The 23,509-nt window shown below is 51.3% G+C and overlaps 4 protein-coding genes across 7 annotated transcripts in view; 3 read left to right on the top strand and 1 right to left on the bottom strand.

Moving 5' to 3' along the window:
- The first annotated feature begins 12 nt into the window (after positions 1-12).
- On the top strand, positions 13-7,293 carry THSD8 (thrombospondin type 1 domain containing 8). 4 transcript variants are annotated; one of them, XM_070416234.1, is made up of 3 exons: positions 13-321; positions 6,299-6,504; positions 7,164-7,293. In XM_070416234.1, exons 1-2 carry the CDS (start codon positions 171-173, stop codon positions 6,496-6,498), a joined length of 351 nt encoding a protein of 116 aa, XP_070272335.1. In that variant the 5' UTR covers positions 13-170; the 3' UTR covers positions 6,499-6,504; positions 7,164-7,293. The 4 variants fall into 4 exon arrangements, 2 of the variants coding, with proteins under 2 accessions (XP_070272335.1, XP_070272334.1); XM_070416233.1 differs by lacking the exons at positions 6,299-6,504; positions 7,164-7,293 and adding exons at positions 1,048-1,135; positions 2,997-4,410; XR_011471581.1 differs by lacking the exons at positions 6,299-6,504; positions 7,164-7,293 and adding an exon at positions 3,029-4,410 and having other exon boundaries at positions 239-321.
- A 135-nt stretch (positions 7,294-7,428) lies between these two features.
- On the top strand, positions 7,429-12,587 carry RNASEH2A (ribonuclease H2 subunit A). The gene is made up of 8 exons (XM_070416231.1): positions 7,429-7,638; positions 7,838-7,909; positions 8,037-8,163; positions 8,267-8,354; positions 10,813-10,950; positions 11,056-11,143; positions 12,156-12,279; positions 12,396-12,587. Exons 1-8 carry the CDS (start codon positions 7,512-7,514, stop codon positions 12,529-12,531), a joined length of 900 nt encoding a protein of 299 aa, XP_070272332.1. The 5' UTR covers positions 7,429-7,511; the 3' UTR covers positions 12,532-12,587.
- Positions 12,588-14,231: 1,644 nt separating this feature from the next.
- Positions 14,232-17,683, bottom strand: RTBDN (retbindin). Its single transcript, XM_070416230.1, has 5 exons — positions 17,515-17,683; positions 16,746-16,812; positions 16,522-16,632; positions 15,145-15,241; positions 14,232-14,665 (listed from the first exon to the last, which is right to left on the bottom strand). Exons 1-5 carry the CDS (start codon positions 17,681-17,683, stop codon positions 14,438-14,440), a joined length of 672 nt encoding a protein of 223 aa, XP_070272331.1. The 3' UTR covers positions 14,232-14,437.
- A 4,824-nt stretch (positions 17,684-22,507) lies between these two features.
- The window catches only part of MAST1 (microtubule associated serine/threonine kinase 1), a 34,267-nt gene continuing 33,265 nt past the window's right edge, over positions 22,508-23,509 (top strand). The window contains exon 1 of the mRNA XM_070416229.1: positions 22,508-22,572. Coding sequence (XP_070272330.1) covers positions 22,534-22,572 — 39 coding nt within the window. The 5' untranslated portion in view covers positions 22,508-22,533. The remainder of the gene's footprint in view (positions 22,573-23,509) is intronic.

Here is a 23,509-nt window from a genome sequence, read left to right as displayed (position 1 = left end):
GGTCGGGTCCACCGCCGCCGTCGGGGAGGGGGACCAGCGGCCGGGTCTGGGGGAGCCGCGCAGCCGCGGGCCGGGTCCACTGTGCCCACCCGTGAGGGCAGTGAGGGCCCCGCAGATCCCGCGCGGGGCTCGGCCCCCCCGGAGCGCGCCGGGAGCGGTTGGAGTCCCGCATGGCCCGGAGCTCAACTGCGCTACTGCTGTCGCCTCTGATGCTCCTGCTGCTGGCGACCCCGGCGCAGGTCTCCCCCGACTACCAGTACTTCGGCGAGCAGGGCAAAGGCGACACCTGGGAGCAGCTGCGGCTGCAGCTTCTGGGGAAAGGTAAGTGCAGGCGGAGAAAGGTGCCCCAGCGCCCCCCTTTGCCAGCTGGCTGCAAACGGACCCTCCTCAGTGGACTTCAGATCTCCGCCCAGCCTCGCACTTGGCGGCGTCCCTTGGGCTGGTCACTTTTCTCCGAGGCTCAGTTTTCTCATCTGTAAACTGAACTAGAGACTGCCTTTAAGCCGCTTACACGTGGAGAGGGGGCGTGAGCTGGGCCCACGCAGACACATCCCTAAGCACACGGGTACGTGGTAGGAAGCACAGAGAAGGGAAAGGAGGTAGCAGGCCAATTGCTGACGCCTGAGAAGGCCTGGCTGAAGAAGATAGGTAATTAATACTGTAGCTGGACAAGTGGAATGAAGTTAACTAGAAGAGGACGCTCTGCCAAGAAAAGGCCGGAGCCTGCAAGCGGGCCACGTCAGAACAAAGTCTTGCAAGCAAGACTTATTGTTCAGAGGCAGAACTTTCTTTAAGGTGATAAATAGTCCATGAGGGCATGGAAAGCCAGGGAGGGTACACTGCTGCAGGTGGAAAGGGTCTTTGTATAACATAGGAAATTAATAGTGTAATGTATAACTTAGCTCTGATGATCTCATAAGCATGCCTGTTAGTCATTGTCACTTGCTGTACTCCATTGTTATTTGCTGTACTCCCCAAATAAAAGCCATGAGGGCTTTGGGGGCTTTGCTACACGCCTGAGCGAGCGGTAGCCCTCTGCTTCTCTAGACTCAATCCTGCACGCCAAGCTCATCTCAGCGTCACCGTTCACAAAGAACATCAATATCTGGCGCCTGAACAGAACAGGGACCCGAAGGTGAGTGGTTGGGATCGGGCAGGACCGAAAGGGAGATGCCAGCGCAGAGTACCCGGAACTTTCGGCAATAGAAGCAGAGTCATGGGGAATAGCCCGTCATTGCAGAGTCAATATATCGCTGTCTTGTGATCATTATTAAAGAGCTCAGAGGTAAAAGTGAAGGATGAGGCTTTTAAAAAATTGTTTAAGGCAGTCCAGCAGCACTGTTGTTGGTTTAACCCAGAAGGAAAACAGCAGTTAAATCTTAAGTTGTGGAAACAAGTTGGAATGTCATTAAGGCGGGCTCATCATCAGGGAAATGCTATAGAGGCTGATGTGTGGGCTATTTTTAATGTCGTAACGTCAGCTTTACAGCCTTTTCAGTCTGATTCTGAAGATTATGAAGAAATTCCTTTGAGGTCTCGAAGTGCTGCACCAGGAGCTGGGTGTTTAAGTCCTGAGCCTCTCCCTCCTGAGAAATTGCAACCCCCTGAGCAGCTCCCGTTAGAGGTCCTGAACTGAGGGAGTCAAGAAAGGGACAGAAAACTAGCTGTCAAAATGAATTAGGAGGTTATGAAAGAATAGCCTCAGCCAGAGATTCAGAGCTGGATGTTTCATCTTCCGCTGAGACGGATGGTGATTTTTACACTCTCCTTAAGTTAAGGGAAAGAAAGAGAATAAAAGTCCTCAGGAATTGGCTGCACCGCCGCCGAAAAGTGAAAGTAAAACGGCACTAGCCTTTAATCCGGTGTTTGTAGCTGAGCCTCCACCCCCCTCCTGAGGACACAAAGAGCTGCTAATGCTCAATACTCTCAAGGGTTAAATTTATACAGGTTATAGATTAATTAATTTATATATTATTAATTATAATATTAGTATATATAATATAAATATATATTATTAATTTTTGCATATTAATTAATATAGAATTAATTTATACAGATTATAAATTAATTCCTTATTATTGGAATACAATAGCTAAGGTAGTATTAGCCCCAGGGCAATATCTGCAATTTAAATCCTGGTGGTGGGAAGAAGCCAGGAGAGTGGCGATGATTAACACCCAACAAAATCCACCTGGATGTAATTTTGACCAGTTAACAGGAACTGGGACATATAGTAGCTTACAGCAACAGGTGCTGTCAGAGGATGCTGTTATGGCACAGATTAAAGCTTGTTGCTTAAAGGCTTAGTCAAAAATGGAGAAGGCCGGCACCCCGGCCCAATCATTTTCTAAAGTTATACAAATAATACTAATATAATAATAATAACAATCTTATATAAATAATTAGTAATAATACTAATCTTCTTGCTGATGCATTAAAAACTACAATTCCCATCCTGTTAAATGCTATGGATTTGGAAAAGTGGGACATATGAAAAAGGATTATAGGAAGGCAAAGGTCCCACAAGGGAAAGCTAAACATGCTCCCAGAGTTATTAATGCAAATTATGAAGGAGAAATATTAGTTATAATGTCTGCTTCTAGTATTACAAATATAAAGGCTGGAGAAAAAATGGCACAGTTATTATTACTTCCCTATAAACAAATAGGGCATACAGCACCAGTTAAGTGAACTGGGGGATTTGGTAGCACAGAAAAAAAGGTTTTTTAGCATACAGTCTTAGGAGGCCAAAGACCTCAATTTTTACAGTTTATTCCCGGAGGGAATAAAACTTATCAGCCTGGTAGATTCTGGGGCTGATCTAACTATAATTTCTACTTTGCACTAGCCTCGATCTTGGCCAGTATACAAGGTGAATACAGATGCAGTGTCAGCTGCTAAAACACATTGGGACATAAAAAGGAGGTCCCGGTAGAACAACCTATCATGTATCAAGATATTACTACAAATCAATGGTACCCGACTACCGTTTTAAGGTGGGGTCGAGGCTATACTTATGTTTCCACAGGAACTAAGAAGTTCTGGATTCCTGATAAAAGAATCAAGTTAAGGCCTGGCGAGCAAGAGGAAGTGTGACGAAGCAGGACTAGAAGACCGGTTTGCGCAGCTAACCATCCAGAGAGGACAAACACATGGGGACAGGTGAAGCGCCTATGCCAGGAAGGGAAACATCTTGTGACTGACCATGGAAGGCCCTGTAACTAATGACTCTAATTGGATGCCTGGACTTTTTAAAGATCGTGGGCCTATGAAACCAGATGAAGAAGGGACAAGAATGTACAAGTATTTGACAGGAGTTACTGGAATGCCTGTGTGCCTGGGACTGGGTAATCATTGTTTGCAATTGGGTTATAAAGCCTAGTTGAGTGTGGCTAAAAACACCACTAATCCTTGAAAGGACCAGTCCAATGGACTCAAAGTACTGGGGAAATATCTTATTTTAATTGTACCTTGTTAACTTGTGTAAATAACTCTGTACCTTTTAATCACAGTAGAGAGAGCTTGTATCTATTGCGAGCCAGAACAGGAGTATAATTACCTGTACAGATGGATCGACTATGGCAGGAAAGTTCTCTAGCTGGAGCTCTCCAAGCCATTGTGGAAGGAATATTGAAGAGGTCAAAAAGGTTTATTGGCATGCTAATCGCTGTAATTCTTGGGTTAATTACAATAACAGCAACTGCTGCAGCAGCTGGGGTAGCATTACAGCGATCAGTCCAAACTGCTACTTTTGTTCAAGACTGGCATAAAGATTCAGAACGGTTATGGAGTTCTCAACGGAAAATTGATAGTCAAACAATGAACAATTAGCCGATCTTGAACAATCAGTAGTTTTATTAAGGGACCAAATCGTTAGCCTGCAAAGGCGATTACAGTTAAAGTGTGATTGGAACCATACTGGTATATGTGTCACCCCTGTACCTTATAATGAAACAGCTTTGCTATCTTCTCTGTCATGATTCAAACCTGCAGCAAAACTAAAAAGGGGGAAATTGTAGCTGGACAAGTGGAATGAAGTTAACTAGAAGAGGACGTTCTGCCAGGAAAAGGCGGGGGCCTGCAAGCGGGCCACGTCAGAACAAAGTCTTGCAAGCAAGACTTATTGTTCAGAGGCAGAACTTTCCTTGAGGTGATAAATAGTCCATGAGGGCATGGAAAGTTCAAGGGAGGGTACCCTGCTGCAGGTGGAAAGGGTCTTTGTATAACATAGGAAATTAATAGTGTAATGTATAACTTAGCTCTGATGATCTCATAAGCATGCCTGTTAGTCATTGTCACTTGCTGTACTCCATTGTTATTTGCTGTACTCCCCAAATAAAAGCCATGAGGGCTTTGGGGGCCTTGCTACACGCCTGAGCGAGCAGTAGCCCTCTGCTTCTCTAAACTTAATCCTGCATGCCAAGCTCATCTCAGCGTCACCGTTCACAAAGAACATCAATAAATGTAGCTGATGTGACAAGAAAAGCAAAAATTGCAAAGATTTAGGGAGAAGAGTGTTGCCAGGGAGCAGAGAAAGCATGTGCCAAGGCCAAAAGGCCTGATGGAATGTAACCGGAACCCAGACTCTGCTGCCTGCTGCCAGGAAAGTCAAATTTGTGAGATAGATGCTGGTGAAAAAGAAAGAGGTTTATTCAAGTGTTGGCCACCTGAGAAGATAGGGGACTCTTGTTGAAAAGCCCATCTCCACATCTCAGAGCGGGCCGAGGTTTTTAAAAGTATTTTTAAAATATATTTTACTGATTTTTTTACAGAGAGGAAGAGCGAGGGATAGAGAGTTAGAAACATTGATCAGCTGCCTCTTGCACATCCCCCAGTGGGGATATGCCCACAACCAAGGTACATGCCCTTGGCCGGAATCGAACCTGGGACCCTTCAGTCCCCAGGCCTACGTTCTATCCACTGAGCCAAACCGGTCAGGGCTGGCCGAGGTTTTTATAAGGAGGGAGAGGGAAAGCAGGACAAAGAGCTCAAGGGGCGGGGGTTGAAAAGTTCTCTCCTGGAAGACCAGCAGAGTCCATTCTGATAAGAACCTCAAAACTGGCCAAGTGATGGTCTAGTGAGCATGATCCTGGTTTTACCACTGAAGGTCGGCAATCCTCCTAGAGCTGGGATGACTGTAGGCCAGAGTCTGTATCTTCTGAGGTTAGTCCCTCTGATTCTTTTCGTTGTTGTTATTATTAATCCTCACCTGAAGATATGTTCTTCCATTGCTTTTCAGAGAGAGTGGAAGGGAGGGAGGGAGAGAGGGAGAGAAAGAGAGAGAAAGACATAAAGAGAGAGAGAGAGACAGAAAGAGAGAGAGTATTCAATGTGAGAGAGTTCCTAGGATTATTTTACAAACATGCTGTTTACCTACAAGTTACATATTAGTCCAGTCACCATCTGCAGAAACAATGTCAAAAGAATGGTGGGGTGGGTTACAGTTGATCACTGTTGCAAGAAGAATGAAAGAGGCCAGTGTTCTGTGATGGAGGTTTGGTGAGTTAAGGCCTGTCGCACAGAGGCCAGGGAGAAGTCAGTCCAAGAACCCGTAAAGCGGGGAGTGTAAGCGCTCTCCGTAAGTTGTAGTTGTTTTAGAAGTGATCACGCTCCTTGTTTTTGTTCCTCGAGCTAGCCCAGTGCCAGGGGCTTTAAGTATTGTTATTATGCTAATCATTCATTTAATTTACCAACTGACAGACCTGCTGGTCAGGTGTCACTGTGCTGGCCTGACAGGCTCATGATCATGTCCCTGAAGATGAATCAGCGTCTGAGGGTGGGCACAAAGGGTGTGGTGCCACAGTTTTAACTGGCACAGGTGGGAGGTGTCAGTTTGCAGTCTCTCTGGGTCACTTCCCAGATGTGTGAGCTGGGAAGGGTGGCTTGCTCTTTCTAGGTCTCAGTGTCCCCACCTGGGGCTAATGGGGTCATCCATGGGAGGCACCTGGCACAGAAGCACAACCCTGCAAACATGAGCTGTTGCTCCGCCGGTGTGGCTCAGTGGTTGAGCATCCGCCCATGAACCCAGAGGTTATCGGTTTGATTTCCTCATGGCACAGACAGGTTGTGGGCTCCATCCCCAGTAGGGGGCATGCAGGAGGCAGCTGATGAATGTTTCTCTCTCATCGATGTTTCTATCCCTCTCCCTCCCTCTGTCTCTAAAATCAATTTAACAACATTAAAAACAACAACGACGAACTGTTGCTGTCAGTGTTTTTAGCCTCCTCCCTCCCTAGAGGAGGGTCTAGGGGTACATAGGTTCCCCCCATACACATAACACCTGACCCTCCATCCCTAGACGCAGAGGACTCGATCCTTGGCCCGTGGGGAAAGTGGCGCTGTCTGTGCGACCTGGGCACGCAGGAGCGCAGCCGCGAGGTGCTGGGCACAGCGCCAGACCCGGTGTTCATGGACCGCGAGGACCTGGTGCAGGTGCTGCCCTGCCGGCTACGCGATTGTTCATCCTGCAAGCCAATGGACTGCGACTGGAGGCCCTGAGTCCGGGTTAGAGGCGGGCCCGGAGGAGGCGGACCGGGTGGGCTGGGAAGTCCCCAGGGTGGGCGGGAAGAAAGGAAGAACGGGGGTGGGGTGGGCGCAGAGGAGGTGGGCATCGGGAAGGGAGACCTGGAGCCCTAGGTCTAGGGCTTGAGGCTGGTGGGGGGAGGAGAAAGCTGAGTCCGGAGATGTGAGCAGAAAGGACGTTATCCGGGCAGAAAGGAAGATAGTGGAGGAAAACAGATGGAGGAGCCGTGACCCTGAGGAAGGGCCATGAGCCTGGTGAGAGCTGGGGACCCCCAGGCAGAGGAATGAGCCCTGCTGAGACCAGAAAATAAGATGGGGGAGAGGAGAAGGGCGGGGTGGGGGACAACTGACCCCTGATATACAAGAGTCTCTGAGGTCTTGGGGTCTCAGACCTCCGTTCGGAGGAAGGGGAGGCTTCGTCCGAATGAGACAGAGGCTAGTAAGGGGCGGGCGGAGATCCTGATGAGGCGCCGAGAGGCAGGTAGATGAGAGAGGCAGTCCAAGGCCTGAGCCCAGTGGGGTGGGGACACCTCCTCCAGGGCGCCTAGACTTTGTGGAGGGACAGGGATCGCGGTGGCAAACGGCCTGAGTCCAGGTGGGGGACGGGAGTTCTGGGAGTGTAATGCTATTTCATCTTACAGGCCTGACGGGGCCGTTCCCTTCCAGTTCCGCTCAGTTTCCCGTTTAGTTCCCGCTTCTCCCATCTGCCGGGGCGGGCGAGGCTCGGGAGACCTCGGAGCGGGGCTTGGAAAGCGACCCCTCCCACCCGGTTTCTGAAAGTCAGAGCCCTGGGCTCGGCCTCGGGAACTACAATTCCCAGCCCGGCCTAGGGCAGCGGCGTCGGCGTCGGCTGCGCCAACGTCACGGCGGCGGGAGGGTTGGGGGCGTGTCCTTCGCGCTGATTGGTCAGGTCCAGCCACTGAGGAACCTGCGGAAAACGCGCGCCGAGACCTGCGCCTGCAGACCGGGTTCCTGCGGCCGGTAGTGGCATGGATCTCGGAGAGCTGGAGAGAGACAATACGGGCCGCTGTCGCCTGAACTCGCCTGTGCCGGCAGTGTGCCGCAAGGAGCCGTGCGTCCTGGGCGTCGATGAAGCAGGCCGGGGCCCGGTGCTGGGTGTGTCCCCCGGGCTGGGGTGGAGGAGGGACGTGATCAGGGGGGTGCACATTGCACTGGAATGGGAGCCGGGATTGCACCGGTTCCGTTGTGTGTGAGGTGATAGCCATGGCATTGGTGATGGCACCGGAAAAAGTGGTGATAATGGAACAAGGATGGCGGCTTTCATGGGCTCACTGGTTGGACCCCATTTTTCCAGGCCCCATGGTTTACGCCATTTGTTATTGTCCCATGTCGCGCCTAGCAGATCTGGAGGCCTTGAAAGTGGCAGGTGAGCCCTTGGTGTATGTCTGGGGAAGGGGGTTCCTGGGCCTGTGCAGGGGCGGATGTACACTGGAGGGAGAGAGCAGGAATTGGGAGAACCAGCTGCTCCCCTTCTCTCCCAACCCTTTTCCCAGACTCAAAGACCCTGTCGGAGAGCGAGCGGGACAGGCTATTTGCGAAAATGGAAGAGGATGGGGACTTTGTGGGCTGGGCACTGGACGTGCTGTCTCCAAACCTCATCTCTACCAGCATGCTTGGGCGGTGAGGGGTCCCCAGGAGGGGCCTGGGTAGGGGGGCAGCCAACTTGGGCTGGAAGGGATTGGTGGCTGGAATGGGTTTGACTGGGCTCTGTTCCCCACTGCAGGGTCAAGTATAATCTGAACTCTCTGTCCCATGATACAGCCGCTGGGCTGGTGCAGTATGCATTGGACCAGGGCGTCAACGTTGCTCAGGTGAGCTGTTGAGTTGCTCCATTTGATCACCTCAGGATTAAGTGGGAGTATGAGTGCAGTGGGCAATTCAGCATCAGACATATGTAATACCTCAAAAATATTTATTGCTGCTGTTGACTTCCTACTGCTTTTCCTACCCTAAATATGTGACCCACTAAGGACCATGGTGGGGCCCCAGCCCCACCCCCATCTATCTCTACCCTAAAAGCTCAGTGTCCGGAACAAATCCCACATCTGTCCACCTGTCCTAGCCCAGGGCACTCTCCAGTCCTGGATGCCTGCCCCATTCTCTTCCCTGGTTCCCCCACTTCCAGCCCCCTCTCCTACAATCTGCTCCCAAACAGCAGCAGCTGACAGTCATTTTTTTTTTTAAATGTAAATCTCAACATTTAATTTTCTGAGTACAGTGGAAATTAAATCAGGAACATTCACAGCCAAGGGGAGCCAAATGAGATTAAATTACCAGAGAGAAATATAAGTTGGCATGGTATCGAGTGCTCTGAGACAAAGAACCAGCTGTTTTGAGAGAATGACATGGGCAAATACACTTGAGGGAGGGAATGGAACAAGGGAGGCCTTGCTGACGAGGTGGCTGAGATCCAGAAATGGAATGTGGAGCTGATGATGCCATACTGGAGCAGACAGACAAGGGCCCTGCCCTTGGGTTCATGCCCAAGTCAGGGAGATGGATGTTCAGCTAGTAAACAAATAATAAAGGTGATTTGTGAGAACAAAAACTGCTACAGAGATCACTTTCCCTCTTACCTCTCTGCTCCGGCCATGGGGCCTCCCCACCTCAGGGCCTTTGCACTGGCTGTTTCCTCTGCCTAGAACAATTTCCAGATCTCCACCCACAAGGCTCATTCATTCCTTCATCTCTTCCAGGCCTTTATTCAAATGTCATCACCTCAGGGTGACCTTCCCTGAATTGCCCACCTCCATTTAAAATGACAGCCACTTCACCCAGCTGGTATGGCTCAGTGGTTAAGTGTCAACCCATGAACCAAGAGGTTACTGGTTTGATTCCCAGTCAGGGCACATCCTTGGATTGTGGGCTCAATCCCCAGTAGGGAGCATGCAGGAGGCAGCCGATCAATGTTTCCCTCTCATCGATGTTTCTACCTCTCTATCCATCTCCCTTCCTCTCTCTATAAAATCAATAAAAAAATTGTAAAAAAAAAATGACAGCTTCCAATTCTTCCCTATCCTTTATTATTTACCCGGTTTCTTTTTTTTTTAAAGATTGTATTATTTAAAAAAATATTTTTATTGATTTCAGAGAGGAAGGGAGAGGGAGAGAGAAATAGAAACATCAATGATGAGAATCATTGGTTGGCTGCCTCCTGCATCTGTGCCAAGGTTAGCCCCTCGCTGTCCATGACCGGCTCCCAGCATCCCTTTAGGCAAGGGGCAGGTGTGGATGCCCTGAGGGAGGGACATCTCAAGTGCCTGTCTTGCCCACATGCTGTACTAGCGATCAAGCCCACAACCTGGGCATGTGCCCTTGAGTAGAATCAAACCCGGGACCCTTCAGTCCACAGGCCGACGCTCTGTCCACTGAGCAAAACCAGCTAGGGTTTACCCTGTTTCTTGTCTGTGGCCCTCACCAGGGTGTCCCCTCCATGAGAACATGGATTTTTGTCTGGTGTGTTCATTGCCTTGTCCCCACTATTAAGTGCATCCCATGGTATGCAGTAGGTGCTCAGTAAATGTAGACTATTGATGTTCTTTGTGAACGGAGACACTGAGGCAAGCTTGGCGTGCAGGATGAAGTAGAGCAGAGGGCTATTGCTAGTCAGGCAAGTAGCAAAGGCCCCCAAAGCCCTCATGGCTTTTTTTGGGGGAGTACAGCAAATAACAATGGAGTACAGCAAGTGACAATGACTAACAGGCATGCTTATGAGATCATCAGAGCTGTTATACATTATACTATTAATTTCCTATGTTATACAAAGACCCTTTCCACCTGCAGCAGGGTACCCTCCCTTGAACTTTCCATGCCCTCATGGACTATTTATCACCTCAAGGAATGTTCTGCCTCTGAGCAATAAATCTTGCTTGCAAGACTTTGTTCTGACGTGGCCTGCTTGCAGGCTCCCACCTTTTCCTGGCAGAACGTCCTCTTCTAGTTAACTTCATTCCGCTTGACCGCTACATAGACTGAGTACAGCTTGATCAGAAAAAGACTCTTTGGTTCAACAATAAAGATATAAAAATAAACAAATAAAGTTTAATTTGTAGAACTGCAAAAAAAAAAAAAAAAGAAAGAAAGAAAAAAGACTCCCTGGGAGGTGATGCTTGAGCTGAGACCCCTGAGAAAAATGCATCCTGGGACGAGCCAAGAGAAGAATATTCCAGGCAGTGGGAACAGCAAGCGCAAAGGCTATGAGGCTGGCTCATTTGCACAGTTGTTTGTCTCGATGTTTGTTGAATGAATACTTTTCTGCCACCACTGCAGGTATTTGTGGACACTGTGGGAATGCCAGAGACATACCAAGAGCGGCTGCAGCAGCGCTTTCCCGGCATTGAGGTGACAGTCAAGGCCAAGGCAGATGCTCTCTATCCCGTGGTCAGCGCTGCCAGCATCTGTGCCAAGGTTAGCCCCTCGCTGTCCATGACCGGCTCCCAGCATCCCTTTAGGCAAGGGGCAGGTGTGGATGCCCTGAGGGAGGGACATCTCAAGTGCCTGTCTTGCCCACAGGTGGCCCGAGACCAGGCCGTGAAGAACTGGCAGTTTGTGGAAAAACTACAGGACCTGGACACTGATTATGGTTCAGGCTACCCCAATGGTGAGTGGATAGTGGTAGGGGCTGCTTTGGAGCTGTCCTGAGATAGTGATGCTGGTGGTAACTCTGACAAGGCAGTCCTGAGAGTGGTTCTTCTTACCCTGCTCCGCAGTGGGGGAGGCTGAGGCCCAGACTGGGGGCCACTTGCTCACAGCCATCATGTGGCAAAGCTGGTTTCCAGCTGGCAGGCTCCTTCCTCCCTGCTCCCTTCCTCCCTTCCTCTCTCTGCTCTCTGGAGCCCCAGTGAGAGACTGAGACCCATGGTGGGTGTCTGTCTGTTTGTTAAGGGGAAGGGGGCGGGATGAGGGGCCCTGGCTTATGTCCCATGGCCCCAGCTTAAATCCATCGTTTTCTCCCAGTATGAGACTCAGTTTCCTTGTCTGACATGGAAGTGATTGTGCTCCCCCAACACACACACATAGAAGGGCAGAGTTGAAGATTCAAGGTGGTTGGGTTCAAGGAACCCCTTGACCCTTCTGAGACCCAGGAAGAGACTGGCAGGTGGGTGGGGCGACACAGTCTGTGATTGGAACTTAGATGAGCCAAAGTGAAGAAACCAGGTCCAGGCCAAAACAGTCTGGCCAGCATTTGGTGCTTACTGAGTGCCTGATGCATGCTGTGTAGGGTCAAGCCTTGGGGACATAGCTGTGAGCAAGACAAACAAGGATTTCCCTGTCCCCACTGAGCTCATGGTTACATGGGGGGAGACGGACATTAACCTGATGACCCACAAATGCTGGTTTAATGACTGTTGTCCTATGGGGTAAAGGAGAGGTCTCAGAGGCAGTCTTCTTAAATTGTACCTGAGCAACTGTTGGCCAGGTAGAGAGTCTAAGAAGAACTGCCTGTGCAAAGGTCCTTGAGGCAGGAAGATGTCTCAGGTAGTGCAAGGTGCCTTAGATACTCAAGAGGAGGCCTGAGATGAGATCATGGGGCCTCAGATGGAGTCTAGGGAGCTGGGGCTTTATAACAGAGCTCAGGGGCTGTCACCATTGCCACTCCACCCCTTCCCTAGATCCCAAGACGAAAGCATGGTTGAGGAAGAACGTGGAGCCCGTGTTTGGCTTTCCCCAGTTTGTCCGGTTCAGTTGGCGCACGGCCCAGAGCATCCTGGAGAAGGAGGCGGAAGGTGTTACGTGGTGGGTGTCCCAGAGGTGCTGTGAGGAGGGAGGGAGGCTAGGGCTCATCCCAGCCTGGGTGGGTGCACCCCCACCCCCAACAGCAGGTGGTCAGTGTCACCACCTCTCGCCTACAGGGAGGACTTGCCAACAGGGGATCAGGAAGGACAAGGGAGGATTACATCCTATTTCAACGAAAAGCCAGGAAACCGTCCCCATCTCCCCCACCGGTACTTCCAGGAACGTGGCCTAGAGTCAGCGACCACTCTCTAAGAGCCAGCCTGTACCCCTTTTACCTTCAGTTTGTGATTAAAATTGCTTTAAGGAAAGCCAGGCATGGGGGTTGTACTTTGGGGTGGAGGTGGCTGGACCCAGCCGCTGACTTTTGTAATCTAAACAAGGTAGTGGGCACTGGGTGATTGATTTTATTTTTTAAAAATTTATAAGAGTTTATTTGAGCCAAAATGAGGACATATGCCTGGGAACAAGATTGCAAATGCTCCCTGGTTCTATTTAAAAATATATACTTGTGTGATGCAGAGTTAGGAAGGAGCACATTGAGAAGCACCCTGCCCCAGCTGACAGGTGGGCTTACCTGGTATCTCAGTCTGTTTGGGCAGCAATAACAATATACCAGACTGGGTGGCTTATTAACATCAGACAGTTATTACAGTTCTGAGGATGGATGTCCAATGTCAGGGTGTCAGCATCGTCATGTTCTGGCGAGGGCTCTCTTCCGGGTTGAATGCTGCCACCTTCTCACTATGTCCTCACATTGGGGAGAGGGGGAGGGATCTCTGTGGGATCCCTTTTATACGGGCATTAATTCCATTCCTGACAGTCCCACACTCATGACCTAGTTGCCTCCCAAATGTATCACCTCTTTAATACCATCATCTTTGGGGGTCAGGATTTCAACATAGGCATTTCAGAGGGGACACAAACATTCAGACCATAGCAGGTGCCTCCTAGGTCCCTCCAGAGATAACCCATGTTACAAACATTGGTACAGGTATATTCTTTCCCTAAGTTTTTGTTTTTTACACAAATAGGAGGAAACTATACCCTACATAGTGCACATTCCTCTTTGTGCCACGTATGTCTTGGAGGTAATTCCAAATGGGTATCTAAAGACCTGCCTCATTGCTTTACAGCTGAAGAGCTCTCCGTGGCATGACTATCCTGTAGTTTAATGCCTCTTAATAGACACTGAGTTATCGCTCAGCTTGCTGTTAAACCTGTATAGTAGGGAATTACGGGAATGGGCCATCATTTCTTGTGCACAGCTTTGTAGGATAAATTCCCAGAGGTGGGGTTGCTGGGTAAAAAATGTATGTGTTTATCATTTGGAGAAGATATATTTTCCAATTGCCCTCTGTGGAGGTTTGTACCTAATGGCACTCCCACCAGTAACGGAAGTGAGCACTGAGGGCAGGGAATGAACCTGAGCTATTTCAGCAGTGCCTAGACACAGGAGGCATCCATCAATCTTGCTCTATTGAATTAAAGAGACCTTGCCCCTGTTTGCCAGGTGAGGATAAAGAGGAGGAGGATTAGTAGTGGTGCTTACAATCCAAATCCCGAACCTGAGTCCAGTCCTTTGCCTTAGGGCAGTGGTTCTCAACCTTGGCTGCACATTAGAATCACCCGGGAATCTTTAAAATTCTGGTTTCTGGGCTCGGAGGATTTGGAAGAATGGGGAGGAAGGAAGGCGGCTACTTGTGTGTCGGGGAGCTTCTTGCTGGTTGCACACAGTGGGAGAACACACCTCCTACCCCGTCGGTCAGCCCTTCTCTGACCCCGTCCCTCCCCCTCCCCCCATTTCTAGCACCTGCGTATTCCAAATGATACACCACTGTGAATCAGCCCCGAACTCGGACGGGAGGGTTAGAGTGGGACCCATCAGTCTGGCAACTGTCTTTCCCACCTATTTCCCCAAGAGGCTGCCACATCAAGTGCTCTATTGGCCACTTTATTCGGGGGAGAGGGGGAAATGAGCTAGAGTTGAGTTTCTCTAGTAATCGGAGAGGAGCGAATCTCTGGGGTTCTAGCGAGGAGGGACAGGGCTCCGGGAACTAGAAGGCAGAGAGGGAGAGGGGTGGAGCTCTGAGTGACTATGGGGGCCGGGCAGGGGGTGGGGAGTGGAGGGACGCCTCTTCCCTCTAGGGCCGGGCGCCCCCTAGGGGCCGCTGCCGCTGCCACTGCCGCTCCCGCTGCCTGCCACGTCCTGGATCCAGGTGCGAAGGTGGCGGGAGCGTGGGAAGGCGGCCTCCCGGGCCCTGCGTCCCTGTCTGCGAGTCGGAAGCACCGAGATGGAAATGTTGAGGCAGTCGCCACCGCCAGGAACTACCACCGGCAGCGTGTAGCCCGGAGCCGAGCGGCAAAGGTCCACCCCGTCAGCGAAGGTCTGGGAGGAGGGGTGGCGTTAGGGCCCGAGTGGGCGTTTTCAGGAGGGGGGAGCGGGGGGACTTACGGAGGGAAAGACTGGGAGTTCCTTAGTAGGGGCCAGGGGAGCGGTCTTGGGGAGGACGGTTCCCGCCTCTTGGTCTTTGTGGGAGTATGGGGGAGGGGGCGCGGGGACTTGAGGGCGAGTAAGTAGTTCTTACTGGGTGCCAAGGGGCTGGGGCCTTGGGAAAGGTGAATGGGCTTCTGGACCTGCAGACTGTGGATGGGCCTAGAGCAGACAGACCCTTGGGAAGAACAAAATAGGTCTCTGTGGGCCTTAGGGAGGCTACAGGCTTACGCATATGCCTTCCACTGTGGAGGTTGGGCTGGAGAAGGGGGAAGGGTGGGAGCAGGGTCTTGGGGTGCTGGAACAGACTCCGACCGAGGCCATAGTACGGGGAGGTTTCAGCCTCTTCCCCGAGCCCGCTGTCCCATGCTCACCTGCCCGTAGGTCCTGCAGCCGGGGTTGCAGTCCCTCTTTTCTAGGGGTGGGAGGCAAGTCGGGCCGCAGGTGATAGCACTTTTGCAGATGGCAACCCTGGGGTTGGTGTGTGGAGAGAAGGTGGGTAAAGGAGCTGCGGTTGCGTTCCAATGGGATTCCTGCTCTCCAAGGATCTGTGTCTCTCCCCCGCCCCCTTCCAGGTCCTGCCTCTTAGTACCACGCCCCTACAAACACCACCCTCCAGATTTCACCCCGCCTCATATTCTCTCTATCTATCTATCTATCTATCTATCTATCTATCTATATATCCCTAGCCAGTTTGGCTCAGTAGATAGAGCGTCAGCCTGCAGAGCAAAGGATCTCGGGTTCGATTCTGGTCAAGGGCAGGTACCTTGGTTGCAGGCTTCCCCCTTGCCCAGGCCCTGGTCCGGGCATGTGCAGGAGACAACCAATCAATGTGTTTCTTTCTTTTCTTTTTCTTTTTTAAAAAAATATATGTATTTTTATTGATCTCAGAGAGGAAGGGAGGGGAGAGAGATAGAAACATCAATGATAAGAGAGAATCATTGATCGGCTGCCTCCTGCACACCCCACACTGGTGATCGAGCCTGCAACCCAGGCATGTGCTGTGACTTCCTGGTTCATAGGTCGATGCTCAACCACTGAGCCATGCTGGCTGGGCTCGATGTGTTTCTCTCACATCAATGTTTCTGTCTTTCTCTCTCTCTTCCACTCTCCCTAAAAATAAATGGAAAAATATCCTCTGGTGAGGATTAACAAAAAAACAAACAAAAAAATTTTAAATTGATTTCAGAGAGGATGGGAGATGGGGAGAGAGATAGAAACATCAATGATGAGATAGAATCACTGATCAGCTGCCTCCTGCACACCCCACACCAGGAATCGAGCCCACAACCCGGGCATGTGCCCTGACCGGGCATGTGACCTTCTGGTTCATAGGTCACAGCTCAACCACTGAGCCACACCAGCCAGGCCCACCCCATATTCTCTACCCATACCCAGAGCTTGGTCACCACTGGCCGAGTCCCTGCCCATCACAGACCATCTGCTATAAGCTAACCCTTTTGTTTGTTTGTTTATCCAGGTTTTCCCTTTTAGCTTCTGTTTTCAATCCAGAGGCTCCTGCCCTTTATTTAAAAACCGGTTCCTGGGAGGCCACGCCTCCCTACTGCCCATCTAAGCCAGGGGTTCTACAGGCCCCTCCCCTTTCTGTCTGGCTTCAAAACACCAGGCCTCATACTTTAGAACCTGGCCACGTTGGAGGTAGGCATGTCCCTTCAAACCCTAGGACCCGTAAGCTGCAGATCCTGCCTTCGGCCCCACCCACAACATAGGCCATTCTTCCCACCTCCTACCAGGCATGGCAGAGCTCCGGGCAGAGCAGTTGTGTCTCGTGTACCCTCAGTAGCAGGAAGCGGAAGCGACTGCGGAGAGCAACTTGGAGGTGTCCCAGAAAGGATCCGCACCTGGACATTGGGAGAGACAGTACTGGATGGGTCAAGATGCCAGGGGGCTCTGGCCCCTGGTTGGGCAACTGGAGCAAAAAGCACAAGGAAACACTGGGGGGTGCTGTACTCGCCTGGGGCTAGGCTTCCTGCAGCCCTCCGAGAGGATTCCAGGTTCCAGAGCCTCTGGCGCGTTCATCTCTGAGGGACAGCAAACAGGGCAATAGAGAAGGGAACTTCTTTCAGTTGAGGCTTTGGATCCTCATGTAGGGCTGACCTCAATAATATAATTCCTCTCAAACATAAAACAAGATACTTTGAGGTGCAAGTAACAATCATTTATCATAATCATAATCAGCTAATTATTTTCATGTCCCTAGTAGTGGTATTAGTGCTCAAATGCTTGCATACACCCCTTTACAACACCCCTATGATTTCTATTATTTCTCCCACTTAAAAAAAATTTTTTTTTTTATTGATTTCAGAGAGAAAGGGAGAGGGAAAGATAGAAACATCAATGATGAAAAAGAATCATTTATTGGCTGCCTCCTGCACACCCCACACTGGGAATTGAGTCTACAACCCGGACAAGTGCCCTGGCTGGGAATCGAACCCTGACCTCCTGGTCCATAGGTGGATGCTCAACCACTGAGCCATGTTGGCCAGGCTCTCCCACTTATTAATGGCCCACATAAGGCCAGAGAGGTTAAGTGACTTGCCTAGGGTCACACAGCTACAAAGTGGCAGAGTTTGTATTTGAACCCAGACAACCAACATTCTTAAGCACTAGCCCAGGCTGCCCACCCTGGTCACTCTAAGTTCCTGTTATAAGGAAATTGTCATTGCTGTGTTGGACTGTGCATTCTTGGGAGTTAGGGGTTAGGCAGGGTCTGGAGTGCTCACCTGCTAGGTGCAACTGGCCTGTACCCAGATCAGCTGCCAGCCTATGGTGTCTCTGGGACCTAATGGGGAGTGCACGGCTCCCTCCACATGCCCCTAGCAGGATCCATGCCAGGGTCAGTTGCAGGACCCAGGCCAGGCCCCTTGGTCGTGTACAGCCCCTGCAGGCCATGTCCACCTGAGATAAGAGTCAGCTCAGTTATGGGTGAGGTTTGGCTGTCCTTTTCTGTGAGCTCAGGGTGATCCTCTTGATGTACACTCAAGGATGGTACCAGGCAGAGCAGAGAATTGGCAGTTGGGAGGCATTGACCAAAGACCTTAAAATCCCAGGGGGCCACCGAGGCCTGGCTCTGACCCAGGAGTCCGCCCCCGCCCCCCCCATCCCAAGTGTTACCCAGTGTTACCATGCTGCCCCACCGCCCTCACTGCCACCAGAACCTCCCACCCTTTCAGCTCTTGGACAGCCCCCTCCAGCCTCAGAACTAAGGGGACATCTCCAGCTCTTTCAATGTCTTGCCCAGTAAGTCCTGTCTTCTGCCCAGTCTCCGCCCTCCCTCTCAATCCCCGCTGGCCCCTCTCATGGTCACCTTCTCAGTCTACAATCGGCTTAGGGGCTGCTACTCAGGGCTGGGCCTTTGGAGCCAAGCTTGGCTGTGGCAGGAGTCAGGTTCTGCCGCTGGGGTCCAAAAATCCCAGGTCAGAAGACTGAGAGTCTGTGGAGACAAGACGATTCCCCCCCACCTCCACCCCCATGCCCCCTTGGGGCCCCTCTCACCTGTTAGCAGGACTAGGGTCTAGGGTGCTGCTGAGACACCTCAGGGTTAAGTCCAGGAAACGGACTAAAGGGGCGTGGTTTGATGCAGGGAGGTGTTTTCCAGCACCACGCCCCCTGCCCCAGCTGACCAAAGGCTGAGGACCTGGGACTGGTATATGTACATACATCCTTGTCTTTATTGTTGAGTTGTGGCATAAACTATGGATCTATATGTATGGGGAGTGTGTGTCATGTCGAATGAGGGTGTGTGTGTGTGGCTGTGTGTGTTTTGTGTTGAATGTATATTGTGTGCAGTTTAAAAAAATATATTTTTATTGATTTCAGAGAAGGGAGAGGGATAGAGAGATAGAAACATTAATGATGAGAGAGGATCATTGATTGGCTGCCTCCTGCACACCCCCTACTGGGGATCAAGCCCAGAACTCAGGCATTTGCCCTTGGCCGGAATCAAACCTAGGACCCTTCAGTCTGCAGGCTGATGCTCTATCCACTGAGCCAAACTGGCTAGGGCTGTTGTGTGCAGTTTATATGTGCCTATTTCTTGTGTGGCTGTGTATGTGTTCAAATTCTGAATGAGGAGAACTGTATGTGTTCCAAGCCAAGTGTGTCCAGTTGAGTAAGAATCAGGTAATAAATGTAGGGAAGGGGAGTATAGGATCAGGTTAGAATGGGTGTCCTGTGAAAATGTTGGATCAGTGAGTAGATAAAGTCAGTGGGTAAAGATTGTTTTGTTTTAATTTTAGTTTTTTTTTTAAATCCTCACCCAGGGATAGTTTTCCATGGATTTTAGAGAGGGTAAGACAGAAAAATATGTGAGAGAAACACATTTGATTGGTTGCCTCCTGCACATGCCCCAAACAAGGACTGGGCCAGGGAGGAGTCTGCAACCAAGGTACATGCACTTAAGTGGAATCGAACCTGGGACCCTCCAGTCTGCAGGCCAACGCTCTATCCACTGAGCCAAGCCAGCTAGGGTTAATGGTTGTGTGTTGTTGTTTTTTTAAATATATTTTTTATTGATTTCAGAGAGGAAGGGAGAGGGAGAGAGAGACAGAAACATCAATGATGAGAGAGAATCATTGATCAGCTGCCTCCTGCATGCCCCACATTGGGGATTGAACCCACAACCTGGGCATGGGCCCTGAATTGAACCGTGACCTCCCGGTTCATAGGTTGATGCTTACCACTGAGCCATGCTGGCCGGGCAAAAGGTTGTTTTTTAAAAAACATATGTTTTTATTGATTTTATCGAGAGGAGGGGAGAGGGGGAGAGAAACATCAATGTTCAGAGAATAATTGATCAGCTGCTTCCTGCATGCCCTCTACTGGGGATTGAACCTGAAATCCTGGCATGTGCCCTGACCAGGAACCAAACCATGACCTCCTGGTTCATAGGTCAAGGCTCAACCACTGAGCAACACCAGCTGGACAATGGGTAAAGGTTGTTGATCATAAATGTTGAATATGAATGAACAGGAGGATGTTGTGCTGTGTAGAAAGGGTGTGTCTGCATCTGAAATATGTATGTGTGTCCCAGTTTGTGTAAATGTGTGTCCCTTGAAACATTTCTTCAATTCGTTCAACGAACATTTATTGAGCACCTGCTCTCCCTCAGATTCTGGGGATGCAATAGTGCCCAAGACATGCAAATCTCAATCCTCATAGACCTGACATTTTAGTAGGAGAGTCTGATAAGAAAAGCAGCCCTTGCCGAAACCGGTTTGGCTCAGTGGATAGAGCGTTGGCCTGCGGACTGAAAGGTCCTGGGTTTGATTCCGGTCAAGGGCATGTACCTGAGTTGCGGGCACATCCCCAGTGGGAGATGTGCAGGAGGCAGCTGATCGATGTTTCTCTCTCATCGATGTTTCTAACTCTCTATCTCTCTCCCTTCCTCTCTGTAAAAAATCAATAAAATATATTAAAAAAAAAAAAAAAAGAAAGCAGCCCTTCCCTAGCCAATTTTGCTCAGTGGATAGAGCGTCATCCTGTGGACCAAAGGGTCCCGGGTTAGATTCCTGTCTAGGGCATATATCTTGGTTGCAGGCTCCTCCCCGGCCCTGGCCCTGGTTTGGGCTCATGCACGAGGCAACCAATTGATGTGTTTCTCTCACATCCATGTTTCTGCCTTTCCCTCTCTTCCATTCTTCCTAAAAATCAAAGGAAAAGTATCCTCAGGTGAGGATTAACAAAAAAAAAAAAAAGAGAGAAAAGAAAAACAGACCTGCAGTTGGTATGTGAATGTGTGTGTGTGTGTGTGTGTCCATGTGTTGTTTTGGGATGATCATGTGTCTGCATGTTCAGTGAGAGTTTGTGTGTAGCTGAGCTTCCTTTGGTTTTTGGAACTGTGTGTGCATGCTTGTGTTTGTATGTGTTGTGTGTGTTTGCACTTGCTGAATGTGTGTGTTTGCATTTTCTAAGTATGTGCAGAGTGAGTTTTTGTGTATATATGTGTGTGTCTGTTTGCTGAGTATGTGTGTCTGTTTGCAAAGTGTGTGTATGTCTGTGGAGTATTTGTTTGCAGAGTGTGTATATATGAGTATGTGAGGCTGAGCATGTGTTGGTATGTTCATGTTTGTGTGTTTGCAGAATGTATGTGTATGTGTGCATGTGCCTGTGCTTGTAGAGTGTGCACATATGTGTTTTTGTGAGTGATTACCACAAATCTCTCTCCATTTCTTCTCAGGCTAGTGCAGAGTTTTTGTCTATTTTACTGACTGTTGTACTTCTAGATCCCAAAACATTAATTTGCACACACTAGGTGCTCAATACAAGTTGAGTAAACGAACCAATTAGGAGGCACTGTCTTTGGGCCCTTCTGTGGGCATCCATTGGTATCCTGGAGGCGTCAGCACCAAGACCTGGTGAACCTAACTTCCCCTGGCCCATTTTGGTGCAGTCCAGGGTGCTTGTAGGTCTACGCCTCCCGCCAGCCATTCCTCTCCCCTGACCTCAGCCCCCAACCCTGCGCGCAGATTTCAGCACCGCGGAAGGAGCTCCCGACAAATCAGCACCACGGAGAGCACCCACAACAACACAAAAATGCGGACCAACAGAAATGAAATAGATTACTTAGGCAAAGGCGCAGATATGAGGAGACAAGCGCCCAAGGGACACCCAGACCTAGCCCCCTCTATCCCCTTGTTTGAGAAGCTCGTGTCGCTCCTGTCTAGTGACCACGACCTCCACAGCGCCCAGGCCAGTTATGGGCCAGACTCTTGGGAAGACCCCAGTTTCTAATTCCTAGACTTGGCGTGGGAAGCTCTCTGATGCTTTCCACTCTCTGGGAAGCATGGTCAGTATGGCTTCAACTATGGGAACACCGCGGAGGGGGGGGCGGGTTTGAAAATCGCTCCAGCTTCCCACCTTCCCAAAGACCAGCTAATCATCCCTATAAATACAGACTGGCCTGGCCTGGCCTGGCTCTTTAATCCTGACAGGGAAGGAGGGGGTCACTAGCGAGGCTGAAGAATCTCTGTTTGGGAAAGGGGGGCGGTATGTGGATGCAAATGTTTTTCTGAAGGGGCATCTCCCGTGAAGACGGGTCTTCTTGGTGAAAATGTCACTTTAAAATCTCTCTCCTTGGGATATGGGGAGTCTCGTGGGTGGGGACAATTTCCCACAGAGAATATGGCATTTAGGGGGCCGCTCATTCACCAGGCTCCCCACGTGAAATGTCTGTCACCCGTGGGACTTTGCAGAAGTGTTTCTTCCTGGGGGAGGGGAGCTGGTGAGAGCAGGACTCGCCTCTCAGTGACCATCTGTCTCGGGAATGATTTTCTGGGTGATCGGAGAGTTTGATTGGCGAGGGCCTCCCTGCGGAGACGATGTCCCCATGGGAATGTGTCCCTGTTGGGTCGCGGGGGCACCCCCATAGGAAACATATCTGTGAGGCTATCATTCTAGGTATTTCTTGCGCTGGGCTCTACCCATGAGCATGTCTCTCCCCTGGGGCGCCTCCTCATAGGGGTCCCTCGGTAGCTCGGCTGTCTCTCCGGTTATCTGGAGGCTCCTCCCCCGCCTCCCCCACCCCCCAGCGCAGGGGACCTTGGCCGAGGCCGGGCTCCAGCGCCCAGACGCAGTGACGGTGCCAGACCCGCCCCACTTCGCTCCGCCCCCGTGCCCCCCCCACCCCCCAGCCGCCGACGCCGCGGTCCCCGCGGCTTCTCACTCCCTCCCTCCTCCCGCCGCCGCTGCCACCACCGTCGCCTCCCTCCTCCCTCCCCCGGGCTGCAGCCGCCTCTGCCGCCATGGACGACTCGGGCCTGATCCGCCGCCGGAGGCTGCAGGTAGGTGGTTGCCCCGGCTATGGGGAGCGGAAGGGGTCGGCGCCGTGGGGCGGGGCCGGGCTGGGGGCCGAAGAACTTGCGCCGGGGTTCGCCTCGGCGCCCCCTCACCTGGCCTCGGGTTGCTACCCGCACGGAACGCTGTGGCCGAGCGTCCTGCCGCGCTGGGAGCCCCGCCCCTCAGGCGCCGCCCGGGGATCCAGGGCTCTGAAGGAGGGGGTGCAGCTCCACTTTGAGGATAGCCTGCGGGGCGCCCGGCCCGCCGGAGGGGAAGGGGCCGAAGTCATCACCCTGCAACTCCGCCGGGCTGGGGTGAGGGGGTCCAGAGCAAAGTTACTGCCCCAGGGCGCCCGCCCCTCGGGGCCGCCAGCACCAGCGCAGCCGTAAACATGTTTGTGCGGCAGCCTCGCCCCTCGCCACCTCAGGCGCCTTTGGAGGTGCGGGGACCCTCCGGAGACGTCCATGCACCTGCCCAGCCACCAGGCTGCTTCCTACTGACCTAATTGGACAGGCACCGAGACAGCCTCGCTCTCTATTGCCCTCCCCTCCACGACACCTCCCCCATCCTCAAGTCCAGCGCAGCTTGTGGGTGGGCGGGAGCGATTTTTAGCTCCTTGCAGCCTTAGAAGATGCTGGTCTCCAGGCTGCGCAGGCCCGGGAGGCGTAGGCCCACTGCTCGGAATCGGACACTGAGGACTGTTGTGGAGTGTAGGGAGGCGGGGACACATCGGGAACTCCCACTTCCAGGACGGGTGGGGATTGTGACGCTGAGAAGGGTCTTCTCCTGTCTTTGGTGTGTCCTTCTAAGGGTTAATAGAGCGGTTTGGTGTTGCTCCCAAATAGACCCCAAAGGGAAAACTGATCAAAGCTTCACCCCAAGGCCTGCCTGGGGTCTGGTCCTTCTGAGCCTTTTTGGAGCTCAGTCCTGTGCTAGATAATC

This window comes from Myotis yumanensis, unplaced genomic scaffold, assembly GCF_028538775.1.
Source record: "Myotis yumanensis isolate MYYU_CA2020_CCGP unplaced genomic scaffold, mMyoYum1.0.hap1 SCAF_5, whole genome shotgun sequence".
NCBI classification, from domain to species: domain Eukaryota; kingdom Metazoa; phylum Chordata; class Mammalia; order Chiroptera; family Vespertilionidae; genus Myotis; species Myotis yumanensis.
This window is presented reverse-complemented; position numbering and strand designations above follow the sequence as displayed.